This window comes from Thamnophis sirtalis, unplaced genomic scaffold (assembly GCF_051295495.1).
Source record: "Thamnophis sirtalis isolate CommonGarterSnake01/CBP01778 unplaced genomic scaffold, rThaSir2_p1.2 scaffold_4, whole genome shotgun sequence".
Taxonomy (NCBI): domain Eukaryota; kingdom Metazoa; phylum Chordata; class Lepidosauria; order Squamata; family Natricidae; genus Thamnophis; species Thamnophis sirtalis.
Genome location: NW_028261384.1, coordinates 86892301 through 86911477, shown reverse-complemented (window position 1 = coordinate 86911477; position 19177 = coordinate 86892301). Strand labels below are relative to the sequence as shown.

The 19177-nt window shown below is 38.4% G+C and overlaps 1 protein-coding gene across 3 annotated transcripts in view; it reads left to right on the top strand.

Moving 5' to 3' along the window:
* Positions 1-19177, top strand: part of MARCHF10 (membrane associated ring-CH-type finger 10) — a 60568-nt gene that overhangs the window by 36472 nt on the left and 4919 nt on the right. For all 3 annotated transcript variants that reach the window (XM_087713293.1, XM_087713295.1, XM_087713294.1), the window contains 4 exons: positions 8186-8352; positions 12392-12501; positions 17027-17140; positions 18442-18475. In XM_087713293.1, coding sequence (XP_087569419.1) covers positions 8186-8352; positions 12392-12501; positions 17027-17140; positions 18442-18475 — 425 coding nt within the window. The remainder of the gene's footprint in view (positions 1-8185; positions 8353-12391; positions 12502-17026; positions 17141-18441; positions 18476-19177) is intronic.

Sequence of the window (19177 nt, the reverse complement as noted above, 5' to 3'; positions counted from 1 at the left end):
TGGTTTTGGTTTTCTATGCCATACTATTGAACTACATTTTTCTCTTCCATGTTTCCAACTTTGGCATTCCAGTCTCTAATCATAAGCAGCACCACTTGCTTGCATAGTCTATTGATTTCAAACTGAACACCATAAAACTAAGGTGACCAGATTTTCAGATTGGTAAAGAGGGACACCTTTGACTGGGGGGTGGGAGCTTGATTAAAAAATTTATACGGAGCAACAAAAATTTTCATACAACGCAAAAATAGTATTGTAATATTTTTTTATTTCAACATAACTACAATTTACAAATATAAATTGTAACTGTTGCCAAACATCAAAATTTTGATCACGTGACCATGAGGATTCTGCAATGGCTGCTAAATGTGAAAATGGTCGCTAAGTGTGAAAAATGGTCATCAGTCAATTTTTTCAATGCCATTGTAACTTTGGTCACTATACCACCTTTCTTGCCACAGTTCTTAAGTGAATGACTGCAGCTGGTATTTTGTATTTTGGATAGAATCTTTTTTTAAATAGTCTAAGACAATTTAAAAAAAGAATCCACACAGAATAAATTGAAGTAAAACTATTTTTAAAAATTCTGTGCACAATATATTTCAAAGTATTGTGCATAGAATTTTTAAAAATGGTTTCACTTCAATTTATTTTGGATAGAATCTTTTTTTAAATTGTCTTAGACAAATTTAAAAAAAGATTCTATTCAAAATACAAAATATCAGCTGCAGTTATTCACTTAAGAACTGTGGCAAGAAAGGTGGTATAGTGACCAAAGTTATGGCATTGAAAAAAATGACTGATGACCATTTTTCACACTTAGCAGCCATTTTCACACTTAGTGACCATTGCAGCATCCTCATGGTCACGCAATCAAAATTTTGATGTTTGGCAACAGATTCGTATTTATAATGGTTTCAGTGTCCTGGGGTCATATAATCACGTTTTGACAAAGTCAAATGGGGAAACCAGATTCACTTATGTTACTAACTTATCAGCTGCAGTTATTCACTTAAGAACTGTGGCAAGAAAGGTGGTATAGTGACCAAAGTTACAATGGCATTGAAAAAATTGACTGATGACCATTTTTCACACTTAGCGACCATTTTCACAATTAGCAACCATTGCAGAATCCTCACGGTCACGTGATCAAAATTTTGATGTTTGGCAACAGTTACAATTTATATTTGTAAATTGTAGTTATGTTGAAATAAAAAAAATTACAATACTATTTTTGTGTTGTATGAAAATTTTTGTTGCTCCGTATAAATTTTTTAATCAAGCCCCCATCCCAGCCCCCAGCCCCGGTCAAAGGTATCCCTCTTTACTGAAAATCTGGTCACCTTAGTGATGGAGCACCTACAACCACTGGTGGCAAGCTGTTCCCCTGGTTGTCCTCACTGTTAGGAAGTTTCTCCTTAGTTCTAGGTTACTTCTCTCCTTGATTCATTGCTTCTTTTAAATTTTTTATTTATTTATTAAGAAAATTGATATGGCCGCCCAACTCACTCATGATGACTCTGGGCAATTTACTGAAGTAAAACTCCATTACAAAACCCAATAAACGCTCAATGCTGAGCCTCAACATTGGTGATGTTGAGGCTCAGTGCAGAGAAGAGCGACAAAGAAGATTAGGAAAAATAGGAGGCTAAAACATATAAAGAAATGTTGCTGGAACTGGGTTGTTGTTCTTAGTTGCAAAGTCGTGTCCGACCCATTGCAACCCCATGGACCACGTTCCTCCAGGCCTTCCTGTCCTCTACCATCCAGTCCATTGAAGCTCACGCCAACTGCTTCAGTGACTCCCTCCAGCCACCTCCTTCTCTGCCATCCCCTTCTTCTTCTTTTGTCCTCCATCATTCCCAGCATGAGGCTCTTCTCCAGGGAGTCCTTCCTTCTCATTAGGTGGCCAAAGTCTTTGAGTTTCCTCTTCAGGATCCGGCCTTCTAAAGAGCAGTCAGGGTTGATCTCCTCTAGGACTGGCCAGTTGGATAGCCTTGCAGTCCAAGGGACTCAATGCAGGAGTCTCTTCCAGCACCAGAGTTCAAAGGCCTCCATTCTTTGGTACTCAGCCTTCCTTCTGGTCCAACCTTCACAGCCATCCATTGCAAATGGGAAAACCACAGCCTTGACTAGATGCACTTTTGTGGGCAGGGTGATGTCTTTGCTTTTTAGGATGCTGTCTAGATTTGCCATAGCTTTCCTCCCCAGGAGCAAGCGTCTTTTAATTCCTTGGAATTGGGTATGTCTAGTTTAATGAAAAGAAGGACCGAGATATTGTATTGTGGTTGCTGCAATTAATATACTTAATAACTCTATTTTTATTCTTTATTTTTTAATAATATTTTTCATAACAGTTGCTCCTGTTTTTGTAATTACTGTTTTATATTATTATTTTAGTGGATTGTTGTACACCCCTGAGATTCATTTCTATTGAGATGTACACATTTGAACAATAAATGTATTTATTTTCATATTTAAGGAAAGGCATCATCTATAAACTAAGCAAAGGTGTAGCTTCCAAGATGTGCCCTTGGGATCTTGAAGTTGGTGGGAATCTACTCAGAGATTAATTGAGGAAAACCTAATAACAGGGAGTTCTTAACTTAAATCCACACAGAATAATACTATTTTAAAAAATCCTATGCACAATAAATAAAATATTATTTTAAAATACATTAAAAAATAAAATTAAAAAACCCATCTCACTTACCAGCAGGCAGACATTCCAAGTCAATCCAGAATGATATAGATGTTAATACAAAGAACTGAGCAAATTAAAATGGTTAAATAGTCCCAGGGAAATATTTTTCAAAGAAAAATGAGGAGCCACCATTTTTTCCCACATGAGCCGACCTCCAACCTCCGTGCCCCTCCCATCCGGGAAATCCAGGAAGGAACAGTTGCTACTCTAGCCAAACTATTTCCTGGAGCTCTATGGTACTGGGTCATCTTTTCTTATAAAAGTGAGTAAAAGGGGCGGGGGGGTCCATTTTGTTGCTTTAACGTTTTAATATCTTCAATGAAAGTACTGAAACAGAGAGAGAGGTTAGATAGATAGAGTGTCTTTTATCTTGCCCCGGTTAGGATTTCTTAAGCAAATCCACTGGGCTTTCAACATGAAGCCAGAAAATCAGGACTTTTTAAAAACGCCCCGGGACACGGGACAAATTGTTATAAAGTGTGACTGTCCTTCTGAAATCGGGATGTCTGGTCATCTTAATAAAACTAATCAAACTCTTCTTTTTCTGCATTGATGGTTGGAGCATAAACTTGAATGACTGAAGGGTTGGTCACAATGGCTAATCAACATTATTCTGCCATTGATTGCATTGTAATAAAGTACTGCTCTTCCTATACCTTTTCTAATTATAAAAGAAACACTTTTTTGTTTTTCATGTCCTGAGTAAAACAGTGTAACCTAAATGAAAAAGTCCAATCCCAATCTATCTCGATTCACTACTGCCTAAGACGTCAATTTGTACTCATTCATCTTTCACCATGTTGAGTGCTTTTTAGAGTCCATGTTTCTGCTGTAGTTATCTTTGCAGGTACAGATTTTCTTTTTCTGAATGGAAAGTTGATGTCCCAAAGATTTAATCTAACCACATAATAAGCATCATTAGTACTCTGAAAGATCCTCAGCCGTTCCTGAGTAGCAGATTGAGTGCCATCAAATCTGAGGGACCCAGCATATATCATCAGGCATTTTATATATTCTATCCATATGGTTTTCTTTGTAAAAATACAAAAGTGATTTACTATTACCTTTTCTCATGTAGTATGAATTGATGCCTTTGCCAGTGTCACTAAAGTGACCATTTGCCTCTAGTACCTTTCCAGCTGAACCATGTGAATTTCATTAGAAATCATAACATCCGTTTTCAAAAACAAGATTGGGAAAAAAACAAATCATAAATAGGAAGCTCTTTAAAAACTATTCTCAACATACTATCTGTAAATAATGGGCAACTAATTATTCTAAAACAGAGTGAACTTTTTAAACTAGCTTGATGATGAATGTAAATAACAAAATTTAAGAGCCACAGTGGCACAACAGTTAGAATGCAGTACTACAGGCTACTTCTGCTGACTGCCAGCTGCCTGCAATTTGGCAGTTCGAATTTCATCAGGCTCAAGGTTGACTCAGCCTTCCACCCTTCCAAAGTCGGTAAAATGAGAACCCAGATTGTTGGGGGCAATATGCCTTTGCCTGCGGTATTTGTATTAATTTCTTTTGTTTATATCCATGTTTATATTTAGACCTGCTATCTTGTATATGTTTGACAAACTAATAAATACAAATACAAATACAAATATATTGACTCTGTAAACCGCTTTGAGAGGGCTATAAAACATTGTAAAGCGGTATGTAAGTCAAAGTGCTATTTCTATTGCTTTAAGTAATTCTGGAATTTGGCAAGCATTTTTTGTTCTGTATTATAATAAAATTTAATTTTAATGTCCTTCATATTTAAAATCCCTTTGTAGTGCGTAATAATTTTTTATCATTGACAAGGAGTTGTCAAATTTTTGTCTGTTACACCAAAAGTGATCATGCAGTCATGCTGCTTTTGAAGTTAATGCCAGAATGCGTAAATGTTAATATTTGTCAATACCAAATTCTAAAGTAGTGTGGAAGAATTTGAATTCCAGAAGCTCTTTTTCAAGCAGAATGGCAAAGTAGGAGCAGGGACAAGATAAGAACTTTAGCTGACTAACCTGAGTTTTTGGGTGGGTTGGCAGGTTGGCTAGCTTGCTTTTAGTTTCTCTGTCAGTTCTCAAGCCATGCCAATCCCATTTTATTAATGGGATTATACGTGGCACCATTATTCTTTTTCCATTTCTCGAGTATCACAGATGAACAAAATTGTAGATATTTTAAAAGGAATTTAGACTATCCATATGGGTAATATTCCTGACTGTCTCCTTCCATAGTCATAGATGGATGCATTGAATACCAGTTACTAGGAAGCAATAATGAAAGCTATTACATTTTGATCATATTAATAAAGTTTTTATTATGATATTATTCTTATGATCTGAAATAGATTGGCTGTTATGGGGAAAGTGCTCTCTTAAATAAGGAACCAAAACATTTGGAGAAAGTTGCAACAAAATATTCTTGATTGGCATGCCCAGGTACAGTCCTCACTGGACTCCAAAGCCCACAAGATTATATATTTTCTGAAAAGGATGCATAGGACTTAAAAAGCAATATAAATTATAACATGACCTTTACAGAAGCAATATAAAGTCTAATATATGGAGTAAAATTTTAAAAATAAATAGTATCTGCTATTGTGTCCATATAGTCTTTCCCTTCACAACTTGTTTTTTGTTATCTATCTCCTACCCCTCCAGGATCCTCAGGCAGTTTAGTTTTCCTGCTCTAATATGCACTTCAAGCTCATGTGTGTAAGGTAGAATGTTATTTGTCTATACCGTTTCAGACAAATGGCTATCCAACATCTTCTTAAAGACTTCCAGGGTTGGGGCATTCACAACTTCTGGAGGCAAGCTGTTCCACTGATTAATTGTTCTAACTGTCAATACATCAATAATATGTAATCTTACTTTTAAAAAAGACAACCTGATTTATTAAAGAGTAGACTATGCTTCATGGACCTCTTTCTAAAGCAGGGATCACAACCTTTCACACCTCAGGAACCACTAAATTCATAATTTTAAATTCCACAGACCACTAATGTGATCTGCCTAATGACAAGCTGGGTGGGCGTGCCTAGGTGGCCATGTGACTGATCAACTTGATGTCACTCACTTCAAGGGGCGCCTCATCAGCCTCTACCCTCCTCCCCTCCCAGCCACACCTTGCCTACCCTCTCAAGCTCCTTAGGGCCCTAGCAAGAAGCGGTTGTTGGAGCTAAGCAGCTACCAAGAGAAATAGTTGGCAAAACAGCTGGCTCAGTTCAAATTGGATCTGACCAAGAAGGAGGCTCAGCAGAAGCACCTCATTGAGGACTACAAGCATAGGCTTTCCAAGCAGAGGGAAGACCTGCAGAAGTGCAAGGCTAGGTACTGGCGCCTGGAGACTCAGTGGGCTGAGATGGTTAGCTAGTTCCAGATCATGATGCAGTCCAGTGGTGGGTTGCAAATCCGGTTCCAATCGTACCGGTGGCCTCATGCCTTCAAGCACCTCCGTGATGCTCCACGACACTCTGCGATGCTCCAGCTGCTCCGCAGAGCATCGCGCAAGCGCTTTATGCGCCTTTAAACACTGGTAAGGAGCTTGGGCAGGCAGGCAGACCCTCCGGAGCACTGTACCGGAATGGTATCTGGTGCTCCAGGCTGGCTCTGGTACGCCCATACCGGGGCATACCACCTGCAACCCACCACTGATGCAGTCCCACTGGAACAAGGCCCTCCGACTCTTCACCACCAGCGGTGCTTCCCTCCAGGCTTTGCTCAAAGCCCCGCACCAGGAGGCTGAAGCAGACCTCAAGTTGGAATTATTCCCCCCCTCCAACCCACACAAAAAGATCCCAAAGGGAGAGACTCTCTGCAATGAACAAACGTTCATTGCACGTATCCATCCCAGGGGGCATAGTTTGAGCACCCCTGATTTAGGACAATATAAGAATGCAAATACTTTTTTTGCAGATCACCAAAATTTTCTCATGGACCACCAGTTAATGACAGTTGTTCTAAAGAGTTCTACTTTTTCTGGAAAGAACTTAGTGTGCAATTAGTCTGAAGCAATTTCCATTAGCTGTACAACATATGCATTAACCTGTATTATGCCCATACCTTCATTTCTTTCTCTGAAGTGTTGCCCAAAGTCAGCAAATTTGAAAAAAAATGATTTTTTTTGTTTGAAATGGAACTTTTTTCAGATATCATATTGAAATGGGGGGAGGGGTTTAAATTATTCTTTCCATGATGAAGAAATAAAGGAGAAAAAATTCTGCTGTTCTCTAGCAGGGCTTTAAATTCTTCAGAGGCTCCAATATTATAACTTTCTAAATTTAAGTAGAATTTGAATAAAAAAGTTGCTTTCTGAGAAATCCTTGGTGCTCTTTGAGTTTGATTGTTTTCTTGCAGATGTTTCATTATCCAAACTAGGTAACATCATCAGTGATAGTGCAGATATTAATGTCATTATCAGAGGGCACCAAGAATTCCTCATTTCAACCATGATCTACAAATATTTTCTTTTATTGATAAGTTAATTTCTAAATATAATTAAACAAAACTTACAGAATGCTAAATAACAGAGATGGAGTAAACCAACCCCTGGTCAAGCAACAGACCTTATACTGTTCCAGACAAATGGCTGTCTAGTTGCTTCTTGAAAACCTCCATTTATGGAGCACTCATACTTCTGGAGGCAAACCATTCCACTGATTAATTGTTCTCATTGACAGGAAATTTCTCCTTAAGTCCAGGTTGGATTTCTCCTTGATAAGTTTCATATGTTTTTTTGTTTTTTTGTTCTTTATTTGGAGAATAAAGTTGCTTTGAAGAATAATTTGATTCCTCCTCTTCTCTTTAACAATCATTTAAATATTGAAACTGCTATCATCTCATCCCTAATCCTTTTCTTCATTAGACTGTTCATCATATGTTTTAGCCTCCCTAATCATCTTTGTTGCTCTTCTCTGCATTCTTTCTAGAGTCTCAACATGTTTTTCGCATTGTGGTAACCAAAACTGGGCGCAGTATTCCAAGTGTGATCTTATCAGTGCAATATAAAGCAGTACTAGCCCCTCTGTTGATGAAGCTTAGGCCTGGCTGTTTTGGAAGCTGCAGCAAATTGCTGGCTCATATTTAAGTGGTTGTCCACTAAGACTCCTAGATCTCTCTCACAGCCACTGCTGTTGAGCCAGATACCCCCTATTCTATACTGTGCATTTGGTTTTGTAAGAATTAAGTTTGGTATATCTGATCCTTTAGTTCTCTAGTTTTTGAGAAACAAAGTTGTCTGCTAATTTCATTGAAGCCTGAAAAAAGAGACATTATTCCTTTTGTAATTTTGTATTATAATTAAATTGAGTATATTTTGCATGTAATAAAAAATTGAAAAGTAAGAAATTAATTACTTCTCCCCTCTGCTCCTTGATTTTGATAATTCGCAAACCTATTGTAGGTATGGACTTTTAAATGCCATTTGTCCAGATCTTTGGATTCAAATTTTGCAACATTGAAAAATTCCTTGTATTTCTAGTCTCCTGGCAGAAGACCCTGAAGAGGAGGGAGATCAGTGTAGGATATGCCAAATTGCAGGAGGATCTATAACCAATCCTTTGCTAGAACCTTGTGGATGTGGAGGAAGTCTTCGATTTGTCCATGAGGAATGTCTGAAGTCATGGCTAAAAGCTAAAATAAAATCAGGTATGATTACAGGTTCTTAAACAGGAAAATTTTGGTGAAGGGAAATACCATATTTTTCGGAGTATATGACGCCCCGGAGTATAAGACGCACCAAGGTTTTGAAGAGGCAAATTAAAAAAAAGTTTTTGCACTCTGCAAACCTTCCAAAAACAGCCTGGTTTTTTTTGCAAAAATGGGCCCATTTTTATTCCAAAAAAAGGCATGAATAGCCTTTAGGGGGCTTGCAGAATGCTCCAGGGGGGGGGAGTGAGTAAAAAACGGCCTGTTTTTCATAAAAAAGGGGGTGCATAGATAGCCTCTAGAAAGCTTATAGAGTTCTCCTGGGGGGGGTAAAATTGGTAAAATTTATTGTAATGCGCTCTACATGGGGCTGCCCTTGAAGAGTGTTCGAAGACTCCAATTAGTCCAGAATGCAGCCGCGCGAGCGATTGTGGGTGCACCAAGGTACACCCACGTTACACCTATCCTCCGCGAGCTGCACTGGCTACCTATTAGTCTCCGAATCCGCTTCAAGGTGCTGGTCGCTACCTATAAAGCCTACATGGCATCGGACCTGGGTACCTGAGAGACCGCCTCCTGCCGATTACCTCTCTCAGACCAATTAGATCGCACAGGTTGGGTCTCCTCCGGATTCCATCTGCCAGCCAATGTTGGCTGGTGACTCCCCGGGGGAGAGCCTTCTCTGTTGCAGCTCCGGCCCTCTGGAACGAGCTCCCTGTTGAGATCCGGACCCTTACTACCCTCCCGGCCTTCCGCAAAGCCACCAAGTCCTGGCTGTTCCAGCAGGCTGGGGGGAGCTGAGAAGCATCTACCTCCACGGAAATTGTGAATGTTGGTTTTGTTTTTAATATGTTGTCTTTGTCTCGTTCCCCCCTTTCCTTTGTCTTTTGTGAGCCGCCCAGAGTCCTCTGGGAGTGGGCGGCATACAAGACAAATAAATAATAATAAATAATAATAATAAAAACCAGCCCATTTTTTGCTCATTTCTGCCCTCCCCAGCCCCAGGAGCTCTCTGAAAGCTTCCTAAAGTCAATGCAAAGCCATTTCGGTGAAAGGAGCGGGATTTCAGGAGGCAAAAAATACTGCACCAAGATTTTCAGCCTCTTTTTTGTGGGAAAAAGGTGCATCTTATACTCCAAAAAATATGGTAGTTCATCTCTTTGAACAGTGTCAACAAATCAAAAAAGTGACAGACTTCATGAATGGAAGGCTTACCGGTATGTCTGTTATTGAAACTGTCACTGATTTTTTTTGAACTGTCAGAATTGTTTGTTTGTAAATTTTGAGTTGTTGGTTTATTATTCCCACTTTAACAGATGAAAATAAATGAGTGAGATGGGGAAATTTTCATTTTTGATTTAGATGCATAATAATTCTGCACACTAATATTTTCCCAATAATTGTACACACAGATATTTTCCTACGAAAGTTCTCTTTTACTTTCTTAAATATCCAGGTGTGAGGTTTATTAACATTCTGGATTGATTGAAAGCACTGTAGTTATTCAATAATAAAATTAATCCTCCAAAATACAGCTTGACTAATAATTGTGCACACAGTGTATGCCTATATATATATGTATATATGTGTGGGTTATATGTGTATTAAAACTATAAAAAACTGAAGCAAGAATATGTGAGGTATGTATTAGACTTACACACATATTTAAAAAAATCCACGTATGCATTTTCAATATATTGTAACAATATATCATTATAATAATTCGTGGGCAATGTTAAATAGATACGGATTAGCTACAGATACTTTGATTTTATTTTTTATTGATTGGTTAGTCCAAACTTAGACTGCAGTTTAAGTTCAATGTACATGCTTAAGTAAGTCTGCTTAAAGCACTTCAATTAATTATTTTTGGTACACACACTTTCCATTGTTGAGCTTAATGTGTTTTAATCATATCTATTGTATTTATCAGAAAGGAAGATACTCTGAATTTTAGACCACACTGTGATTTCTTACATCAATTTACAAATGCATGACCTTATAATGCATGATTTTACATAACCACACTTGATAAATAAATTATCTAAATTCACAGTAATCTATTTTTTTTAATATCTGCAGTTTTTGGCATCTGCAATCTACCTTCTATTCACCCAATTTCCCAGCACTCTGCAATATTCTTATCATATGTTATTGTTCTCTTCCTTTATATTATTTTTTTCACAGCAAAAATAAATAAGTGCACAGCAGAGAACTCTGCATCCATTCCTCCAATTTCCCAGAAATCCTAGAGATCTTCTTAGGAAGATGATCTTTCATTCGTAGGAATCAAGAGCAAGCTCACAATGCTCTGTTGTAAATGTTTGGCCAAATTATTGTCCTTGAATTAAGCAAGTAAATAAGCTATGCTTACTGGCTTGTAGGGGCAGTGCTAGAACTTTAAATGGCATTATGACATCAAAATGTCTTCTATGTAGCAAGGACATGTATGTGTGTGTGTATAAAGAAAAGAAACCCGAAATAGATGGATAGATGGCCCTTAAATAAGAAGGATATATGTTATAGAACAGTGGTGGGTTCCTACTGGTTCGGACCAGTTCGGTCAAACTGGTAGTGGTTTGATGGCCTGGGTCACTGGAATTGGCAGCAACCCAGGCCTGCCATGTCCTCGAAACGGTTTCCCGTGCGGCGCCATCAGCGCCACTATCTTATTTTTCAGTTCTGCGCATGTGCAAAACAATTTTAATTGCACATATTTAATTCCCCCCCCCCATTTTTTAACATTTTGCATATGCGCAACCTATTTATGGTCAACTGCATACAGGTGTGGAGTGTGCCTCAGGTGCACGTGCAAGCAAAACGAGCACACATGTGCAAAATTGCATGTGCACTGAAGCGGCAGTAATGCTGGCACCAACCCACTCCTGTTATAGAAGAATATGTGTATATAAAAAAATAAAATCTATAATCCATGGATAAGAGAATGGAAGTATTTCTCAAAGAAGCAGAAATGCCTATTTTTTTAAATAATATTTACTAATTTATTTATCCCTACTTTTTGGATATTTACTAATAATGTAATTCCTCTATATATTTCTTGTACTTCACAGATATATGAACATATTAAGGAAAGGTAGAAGCTTTCAGGTTTTTATCCATTGTGGTGTCTGTGTGTCACAAATATGGACTTTACATATGCTCAGAATTATTACCAGAAACCTATATAGCTGAGATGATCTTTAGATAGGATTCTCACTTCCATTTTTGCATGACTAGATATATGCCTCCATTCCCTCCTTTTCTGTGTATGTGTTTTATTTTACTGCTGCAGTAGCTGCATTGTTCTGCACACATTTGAACAGTTAACTGGAATTCTTTTTATTGTTGGTCATTTTGTTTTTCTTCAGCAAATTTCTATCTTACTTATTTTTCATTTTGTTTTCTTGGAAAACTACTAGTAAAAAGAAAACTGAGGGTTGCAGGTACCGGTTTTAGACTTCTCATAGTAGGATACTACTAAGGAATTTTTTATACTTGCTCAAAATGTGCAATAAATTGCCTCCGATACATTATATTTCCCTATAAATATAAGTAAGATCTAATTTAGTGTAATTGTTAAGACATTAGACTAAAAACTGGGAGATCAAGAGTTCTAGTCCCATCTTGGGCATAAAGCCATCTGGGTGACTTGGACCAGTCGTTTTCTCAGTCTAGGAAGCAGACAATGACAAATCAGTTCCAAAATCTTGCCAAGAAAACAGGAGGGACTTATCCAAGTAACTCCAATCATTTGAAAGCGCACACCCATATTATCTTTATATTTCAAGCATATTTCAGCTGCCCAGAGTTACTATGTGGTAAAGTAAATTTTATAAATAAATACATTTCTTGTAGGCTATAAAATGGATATCAACATGTTAACATCAGTAAACAAAATACTAATTCTATAATGGGATTGTGACTACAAAATTGTAAATATAGCTATGAACTGATCAAATATGTGGTATAATTAGAGAGTATTTTAAACTATTTAATCTCCAGTAAGTATATCTTACAAATAAATATTTGTATTGATTAGGTGCTGAGCTTGGTGCAGTGAAAACCTGTGAACTCTGTAAACAGACACTCACTGTAGATCTGGATGATTTTAATGTGAATGACTACTACAGGAATCACCAACAGTCTCGGGTAAGAAATCTGATAAATCCATCCTTTATTGAAGAAAGCAAATATCTTTGATCACCTTTCTTGATGAAAACTATATGAAACTGAAGATTCTACCTATACTTAGAAATCCAAACTTTGTATCTTCTATCTTCTTGGCTATTGTTGTCATTTGCTGCTTTATGATTTCCAGTGCTTCCTTAATCTTCCTTGTTTCTAAACAGTATTTTTTGATTAGGCATTCTTTGGTCTTCTTGTTCTTCACTTCTTTTTTCATCTGTTCTAGCTACCAAATTTGCAACTGATCTCAGCTTGCTAATCTTATTTTCTAGCCTGATCTTCCATTTTTATGGTGCATTCTTTGGCTTTCAGTTATGACAACATCTGTGTCATTTATTATTGGTTTGTTTCTTGTAGTGAGTGGGTGCTTATATTTGATATTGCAGTAGTGGCAACTTGTCTTTGGAACAAACTTCAATGAAGACAACCTTATTTTATTGGTTTTGTGCTGTTCTACATGCTCAATTAGTCCTTGTTCAATTCTACTTTAGTTACAACTAGTTACTTTTTTGCTCTTTCTAAGGCAATAGAGAGTTGTTCCTCATAGGTTTTAGAGGTGCTGTCTCAAAAGTTCATGTGAAATTAAATTGCTCTCTAGTCATCAGTTGAGATTGTGGCTACTGTTATAGACTCTCTGCTGCAAGATGATCTCCCTGCCCGGGCTCCTTGACTCCATTTCTGAGGGGCAATTTTATCTGTCTTCTCTGTGGATGGTTTGGAGGCTGTTTACCATCATGACAGCCATGAGTGTAACCCAGGTCATCCCAGGGCCAGTATGGGACATTGGTCACTACCTGTTTTCAGTTTGGAGCAATGCAAATTGATCAGAACTTCTAAGAACTCTCTGTGGTTCCCATGTCATGGTCAAATCATGCCCTGATAACCAAGGGACTTTTTTTGTATAATATTTCCCACTGCAGAGTGACAGAACCTATTTCATTGGTCCACTGATGGCAACAGAGGGGTCCAGATAGATTCCATAGGAATCTGGGGCTTATTCAGAATAACAGAGTTGGGAGAGACCTTGGAGGTCTTCTAGTCCAGTGGTCCCCAACCCCCGGTCCGCGGACCGGTGCCGGGCCGTGGAGTACCTGGCACCGGGCCGCGCAGCGGCCGGGGGCCATGCAACGGCCGACTCTTCACTCATGCAGCGCCGTCGCCGGAGGGGGGGAGCTGCGCGGAAGCACAAGAGCAAGTGAGGCGAGGAGGAAGAATCCCCCGCTACTACACCACCTCGGCCCCCTCCCCGAGTCAGCCGTCCCCTCAGTGAACGCCTCCGCCTCTTTCTCCTTTCTCGCCTCAGTCGGCTCGCCTGGAAGCGAGGCGAGGAGGGGGCGGACCATGCGCTGGAAGCGGAGCCCTTGGAGGCCCTGGCGGCTTCCTCGGGCGGTCGTTGCTGGCCGCTCTCTTCTTTTTCTCGCTGTCCTCCTCGGCTCAGTCGTCTCCGAGTTGTCCAGGGAGGGGCGGCGTGCCCGGGACGGAGACGGCGCTTCCCCGCCCGGCCTTGGCTTGTGAGAAGGAACGGCGGGAGAGGTAGAGAGAGAGAGAGAGAGAGAGAACATCGGGCAGCCGAGGGCGAGAGGGGGGTCTTTTGAGGGGAGATCCAAAATTTCGCCAACGGGCATCGGTGAAGCGCGCTCTTTCTCTTCCTCACAAAACTCATTTCCTTTCCCCCCACGCGTAGTTATTGGCGATATGGACTCTTGGACTCTTACCCAGCCAGATCAGTATCAAACATTTCCCTGACCTCAGCAGAAGCGAGGTTTTTTCTTCTCCTTTCTCTCCTTAATACTGTATTCTTTTTACATTGCTATCCTCTGGCTTATTTAATTTTGCCCTTGCTCTTTTTATCTTTGACCTTGATTAATTCAGCTGTTTATTCCTTAAAATCTACATACAAAATGGAAGGTGGGATATGATTCAGGTGTTGAATTGGGAAGGTGGATTTAAAACAACGCCCTCCCACCCCTGCGCGCGCTCAGCGGGCCACGGTAAAATTATCAAAGGCTGACTGGTCCGCGGCGATAAAAAGGTTGGGGACCACTGTTCTAGTCCAACCTCCTGCTCAGGCAGGAAGCCCTATACCATTTCAGATAAATAGTTGTCCAATCTCTTATTTAAAAAATCCAGTGTTGGAGCATGCACAACTTTTGGAGGCAAGTTGTTCCACCGATTAATAGTTCTAACTATCAGGAAATTTATCTTTAGTTCTAGGTTGCTTCTCTCATTGATTAGTTTCCATCCATTGCTTCTTTCTCCTGCCTTCAGGTGCTTTGGAGAATAGCTTGAATCCCTCATCTTTGTGGCAACACCTGAGATATTGGAATACTACTATCATGTCACCACTAGTCTTTTCATTAAACTAGACATATGCAATTTCAACAACCATTCTTTAAATATTTTAGCCTCCAGTCTCCAATCATCTTTTTTGCTCTTCTCTGCACTCTTTCTGGAGTCTCATTTTTTTTATAATATTGTGGCAACCAAAACTGAATGCAGTATTTCAGGTGTGGCCTTATTATGAAGTGGTATTGATGTTTCTCATTATCTTTATTCTATCCCTCTGTGAATGCAGCTTATAACTGTTTTGGCTTTTTTGGCAGCTGCACTACTGGCTCATATTTAAGTGATTGTCCACTATGACTCTGAGATCCTTCTCACAGTTGCTGCTATTGAGCAAGATGTCACCTATACTATACCTGTGCATTTGGTTTTCTTGCGCAAAACACTTTTTTTTTTCAGAATTGAATTTCATTTTGTTAGATAGCATCCAATGTTCAAGTCTGTCAAGATCCTTCCGTATCTTAAACCTATCTTCTAAAGCATTGGCTATTGGTGTCACCTGCAATTTGATGAGTTCCTCATCTATCTCCTCATCCAAATCATTGATGAAGATGTTGAAGAGTACTGGGCACTAAATCAGAGCTTTGGAGTACCCCATTGAATACTTTCCTCCCTGTAGATCCAGTTCCATTGAGGACTACATGTTGAGCGCGATTGATCAGTAGTATGTTGTGATTTATCAAATACTTCAGTGAAGCCCAAGGAAATTATATCCATAGCATTCTTCTGGTCCACTAATTTTGTCACTTTTTCAAAGAATGCAATAAAATTAGACTGGCATGATATGATCTGTTTTTGACAAACCCATGTTAGCTTTTGGTTATGACTTTGTTTGCCGAGGTGGCGCAGTGGTTAAATGCAGCACTGCAGGCTACATCAGCTGACTGCAGTTCTGCAGTTTGGTTGTTCAAATCTCACCAGCTCAGGGTTGACTCAGCCTTCCATCCTTCCGAGGTGGGTAAAATGAGGACCCGGATTGTTGTTGGGGGCAGTATGCTGACTCTGTAAACCGCTTAGAGTGGGCTGAAAGCCCTATGAAGCGGTATATAAGTCTAACTGCTATTGCTATTGCTATTGCCTCTAGGTGTTCGCTGATTCATTGCTTGATTATCTTTCCCAGAATCTTCCCAGGTATTGAAATCAATCTGACAGGACTATAGTTTCCTTGACCTATTTTTTTTCCTCCTTTTTTGAAGATAGGAACTACATCAGCTCTTTTCCAGTTCTTTGGTAGCTTCCCAGTGCTCCAGGATCTTTGAAAGATATAGTTCAGTGGTTCTGAGATCATATCTGCCAGTTCCTTCAGAACCTTGGGGTATAATCCATCTGGTCCTGGTAATTTGAACTCATTTAGGGTAGAGAGGTGCTCATTTACCATTTTCTTGCCTATTGTTGATGGTTTGCTGCATGATCCTATTGAGATCTTGATTGTTACCTGGAATGAAAGGGAAGGAAAGACACACATACAACCTTTCTTTTCTCACAGATCCAATCACTGTGTGTGATTTATAAAAAAGTTGAGGGGATCAAGTGGGTTAAGAAGATGCCTGCACTGCTGCTGTAGATCAATGAATATTGTGGGAAGTGTTGATGCTAGCAAGCTATTTCCCTTTTGTGGAAGACGGGATGATGGGATTTGTACTAATTTATCACACATTGAAATGGAGACATATTGAAATAATGTAGGCACTCAGGTCTTGACCAGCTTGGTGATAGGAAGCATGAATGCTAATTGAGTAAGATGGCTTGCAATTCACAATCGACATCTTAGAGGCATTTTAATGTATCTGGTAGGCAGTTGTCTGGAAAACGTCATTAAGATCAGTTAGAAAAGCATAATGAACTCTGGAAGTTTAAAAGTGATGGTTTATGTGAGAAAGTATTGTTTACAAATCCTGTTCTAATTGCATAGTTATTTTTCATGAAATCATTTCTTCCTTCCTCACAAAAATAAAGTCCTCATATCATTTTCCATAGTGATGGGAAATATTCAAAAAATATCCAGAAGAAAGGATTTAAAGTTTTTATAGTTATCTTGTATTCATGGATATTATGCCAGAAGATAACAGAAATATGCTCAGTTAAGAGAAAATTACTTGTTGTTTCTTTTGTGGAATAAATTCATAATGTCTTATTTAACATATAGGCCCAGGATGAGCTGATGAACTCAGGCCTTTACCTTGTACTGCTGCTTCATCTATATGAGCAAAGGTTTGCAGAACTCATGAGATTAAACTACAATCAAGCCTCCAGAGATAGGGTAAGAGCCAGAATAATATCTATTTTTTCTTTCTGTTTACATAGGAAGATTAGCACTTCTTTTATGTTTATCACATCTATTCACAGCAGCCTAGAAATCTCAGGGTTCCCTGTGTCATTACCAGATTAAATGAGTATAGGTAAATAGGAACACATCTCTTAAAAAAAATAATACCAAATTTTTGTATAGAACATGCTGTACATTGATTTATTATGCTCCTGTCTTCTACTTTGTCCAAAACCATAATGCTCAACGACAGTGTCAAAATCACCCAGCTGGCCTTCATGCCTAAGGGAGAACTACTAGTTTCAAATCCCGCATTTTCTCTACTAGTTTCAAATTCAGCATTTTGACCACAACTTTAACCTGGCTCTCATATATTTTACAACCTAGGTTCTTTAATATAGTGCAAATTATTTTAACTTTTTGTATAATACACATTTATGTTTACATTTTTTTGTAATATGCAATTGTTTTTCATTAGAAAATTTATCACACATTTGTGAAATAGTGTTGCTTTAGAAAAGTATAAATTAATTGTAGATGTAATGAAGCTTCATTCAATATTAATACCTAACATATCACAGATGTACAGCATACCTTGCATAGACCAACAGTACTCATTCAACAAAGTACTGTTGTATTTAGAATAAAATGAATATTTCAGATACCTCAACAATATCCATTGAGATATTGTTGAAGAGCCGAGGTGGCGCAGTGGTTAAATGCAGCACTGCAGACTACTTCAGGTGACTGCAGTTCTGCAGTTCGGCTGTTCAAATCTCACCGGCTCAGGGTTGACTCAGCCTTCCATCCTTCCGAGGTGGGTAAAATGAGGAGCCGGATTGTTGTTGGGGGCAATATGCTGACTCTGTAAACCGCTTAGAGAGGGCTGAAAGCCCCATGAAGCGGTATATAAGTCTAACTGCTATTGCTATTGCTATTGCTATTGCTATATTAGAAATCCATACCTCATTTGTGATATCAGCTATTAAATATCCAAAGTTGAAAGACTATGTAGTATCCTCTAGGTATGTCTTAGGACATAAACCTTTATCCAGTCACAAAGGAATCACATTTTTAAAAATTCCAGTAAACTGAATAAAATGTTACAGCACCTTAATTTAAATAGTTACAATACTTAAAATTTTAGTACTATGCTTTCTCCATTTATTTTACACTGGTTCTATCTTTTAAAAGACTTTTTCCAAGTTATCTCTATAACATTATTAAAGCATTGGAAAATCATGTTTCTGTTTATCATTAATAGAGATGTATATTAATCTTTTTTCTTTCCCTAGCTCTCAAGGCAACCTAGAACAGAGGAAAACCAAAGTAGGTTTATATAAGATTACGCAAGATGCATGCTATTTAATAGTTTCTAAACATCTTATACGTTATTTCTTACAGTGCCTAAAAATTCTTAACTATGTTTACTACTTGTGGCATCATTATGCTAAATTCTTCTTCTAGCATCAAATCAGATACCAAAAATAAACCTTATATCTTATGTGACTTTCCGTTTTTTTCAATCTCTTGAAGCTCTCTATTGAGAATAGAAAACAATGGGATTCTGAAGCGTGTCCCATTTAGAAGTAGTACAACCAATATTGCATTTTCCAATATGTTTTACAAATAATCAGTGCAGTGGCCAGAGAATTGTTAAGATTGCTTGATTTTTTTTGTTTCAAACATTATATAGTTAAGTAGCATTGGTTTATATTTTATCAAGTTCCTGGTCTCACATATATTCAATTTTACAAAATGTGTGGAAAAATATAGTTCTGAGTGAGCATAACTTTTGGTGTAATAAATCATATTTTAAAACTGTATAATTAAAATATGTGTGTAATAACTGTCATAATGCAAAACCAGCAATAATAAAAGTTGTTCTGTTCTTATTTCTTTATAATCTAAGCCACACACACCCCAAACTCATGAGCCGTGGCTTATTACCACAGCATGTTCAGAACTGTGCTGTGGAAGCAATGGGCAGGCAAGCACACATGTGCAGGTCCATTTGTGCGCACATTGGGT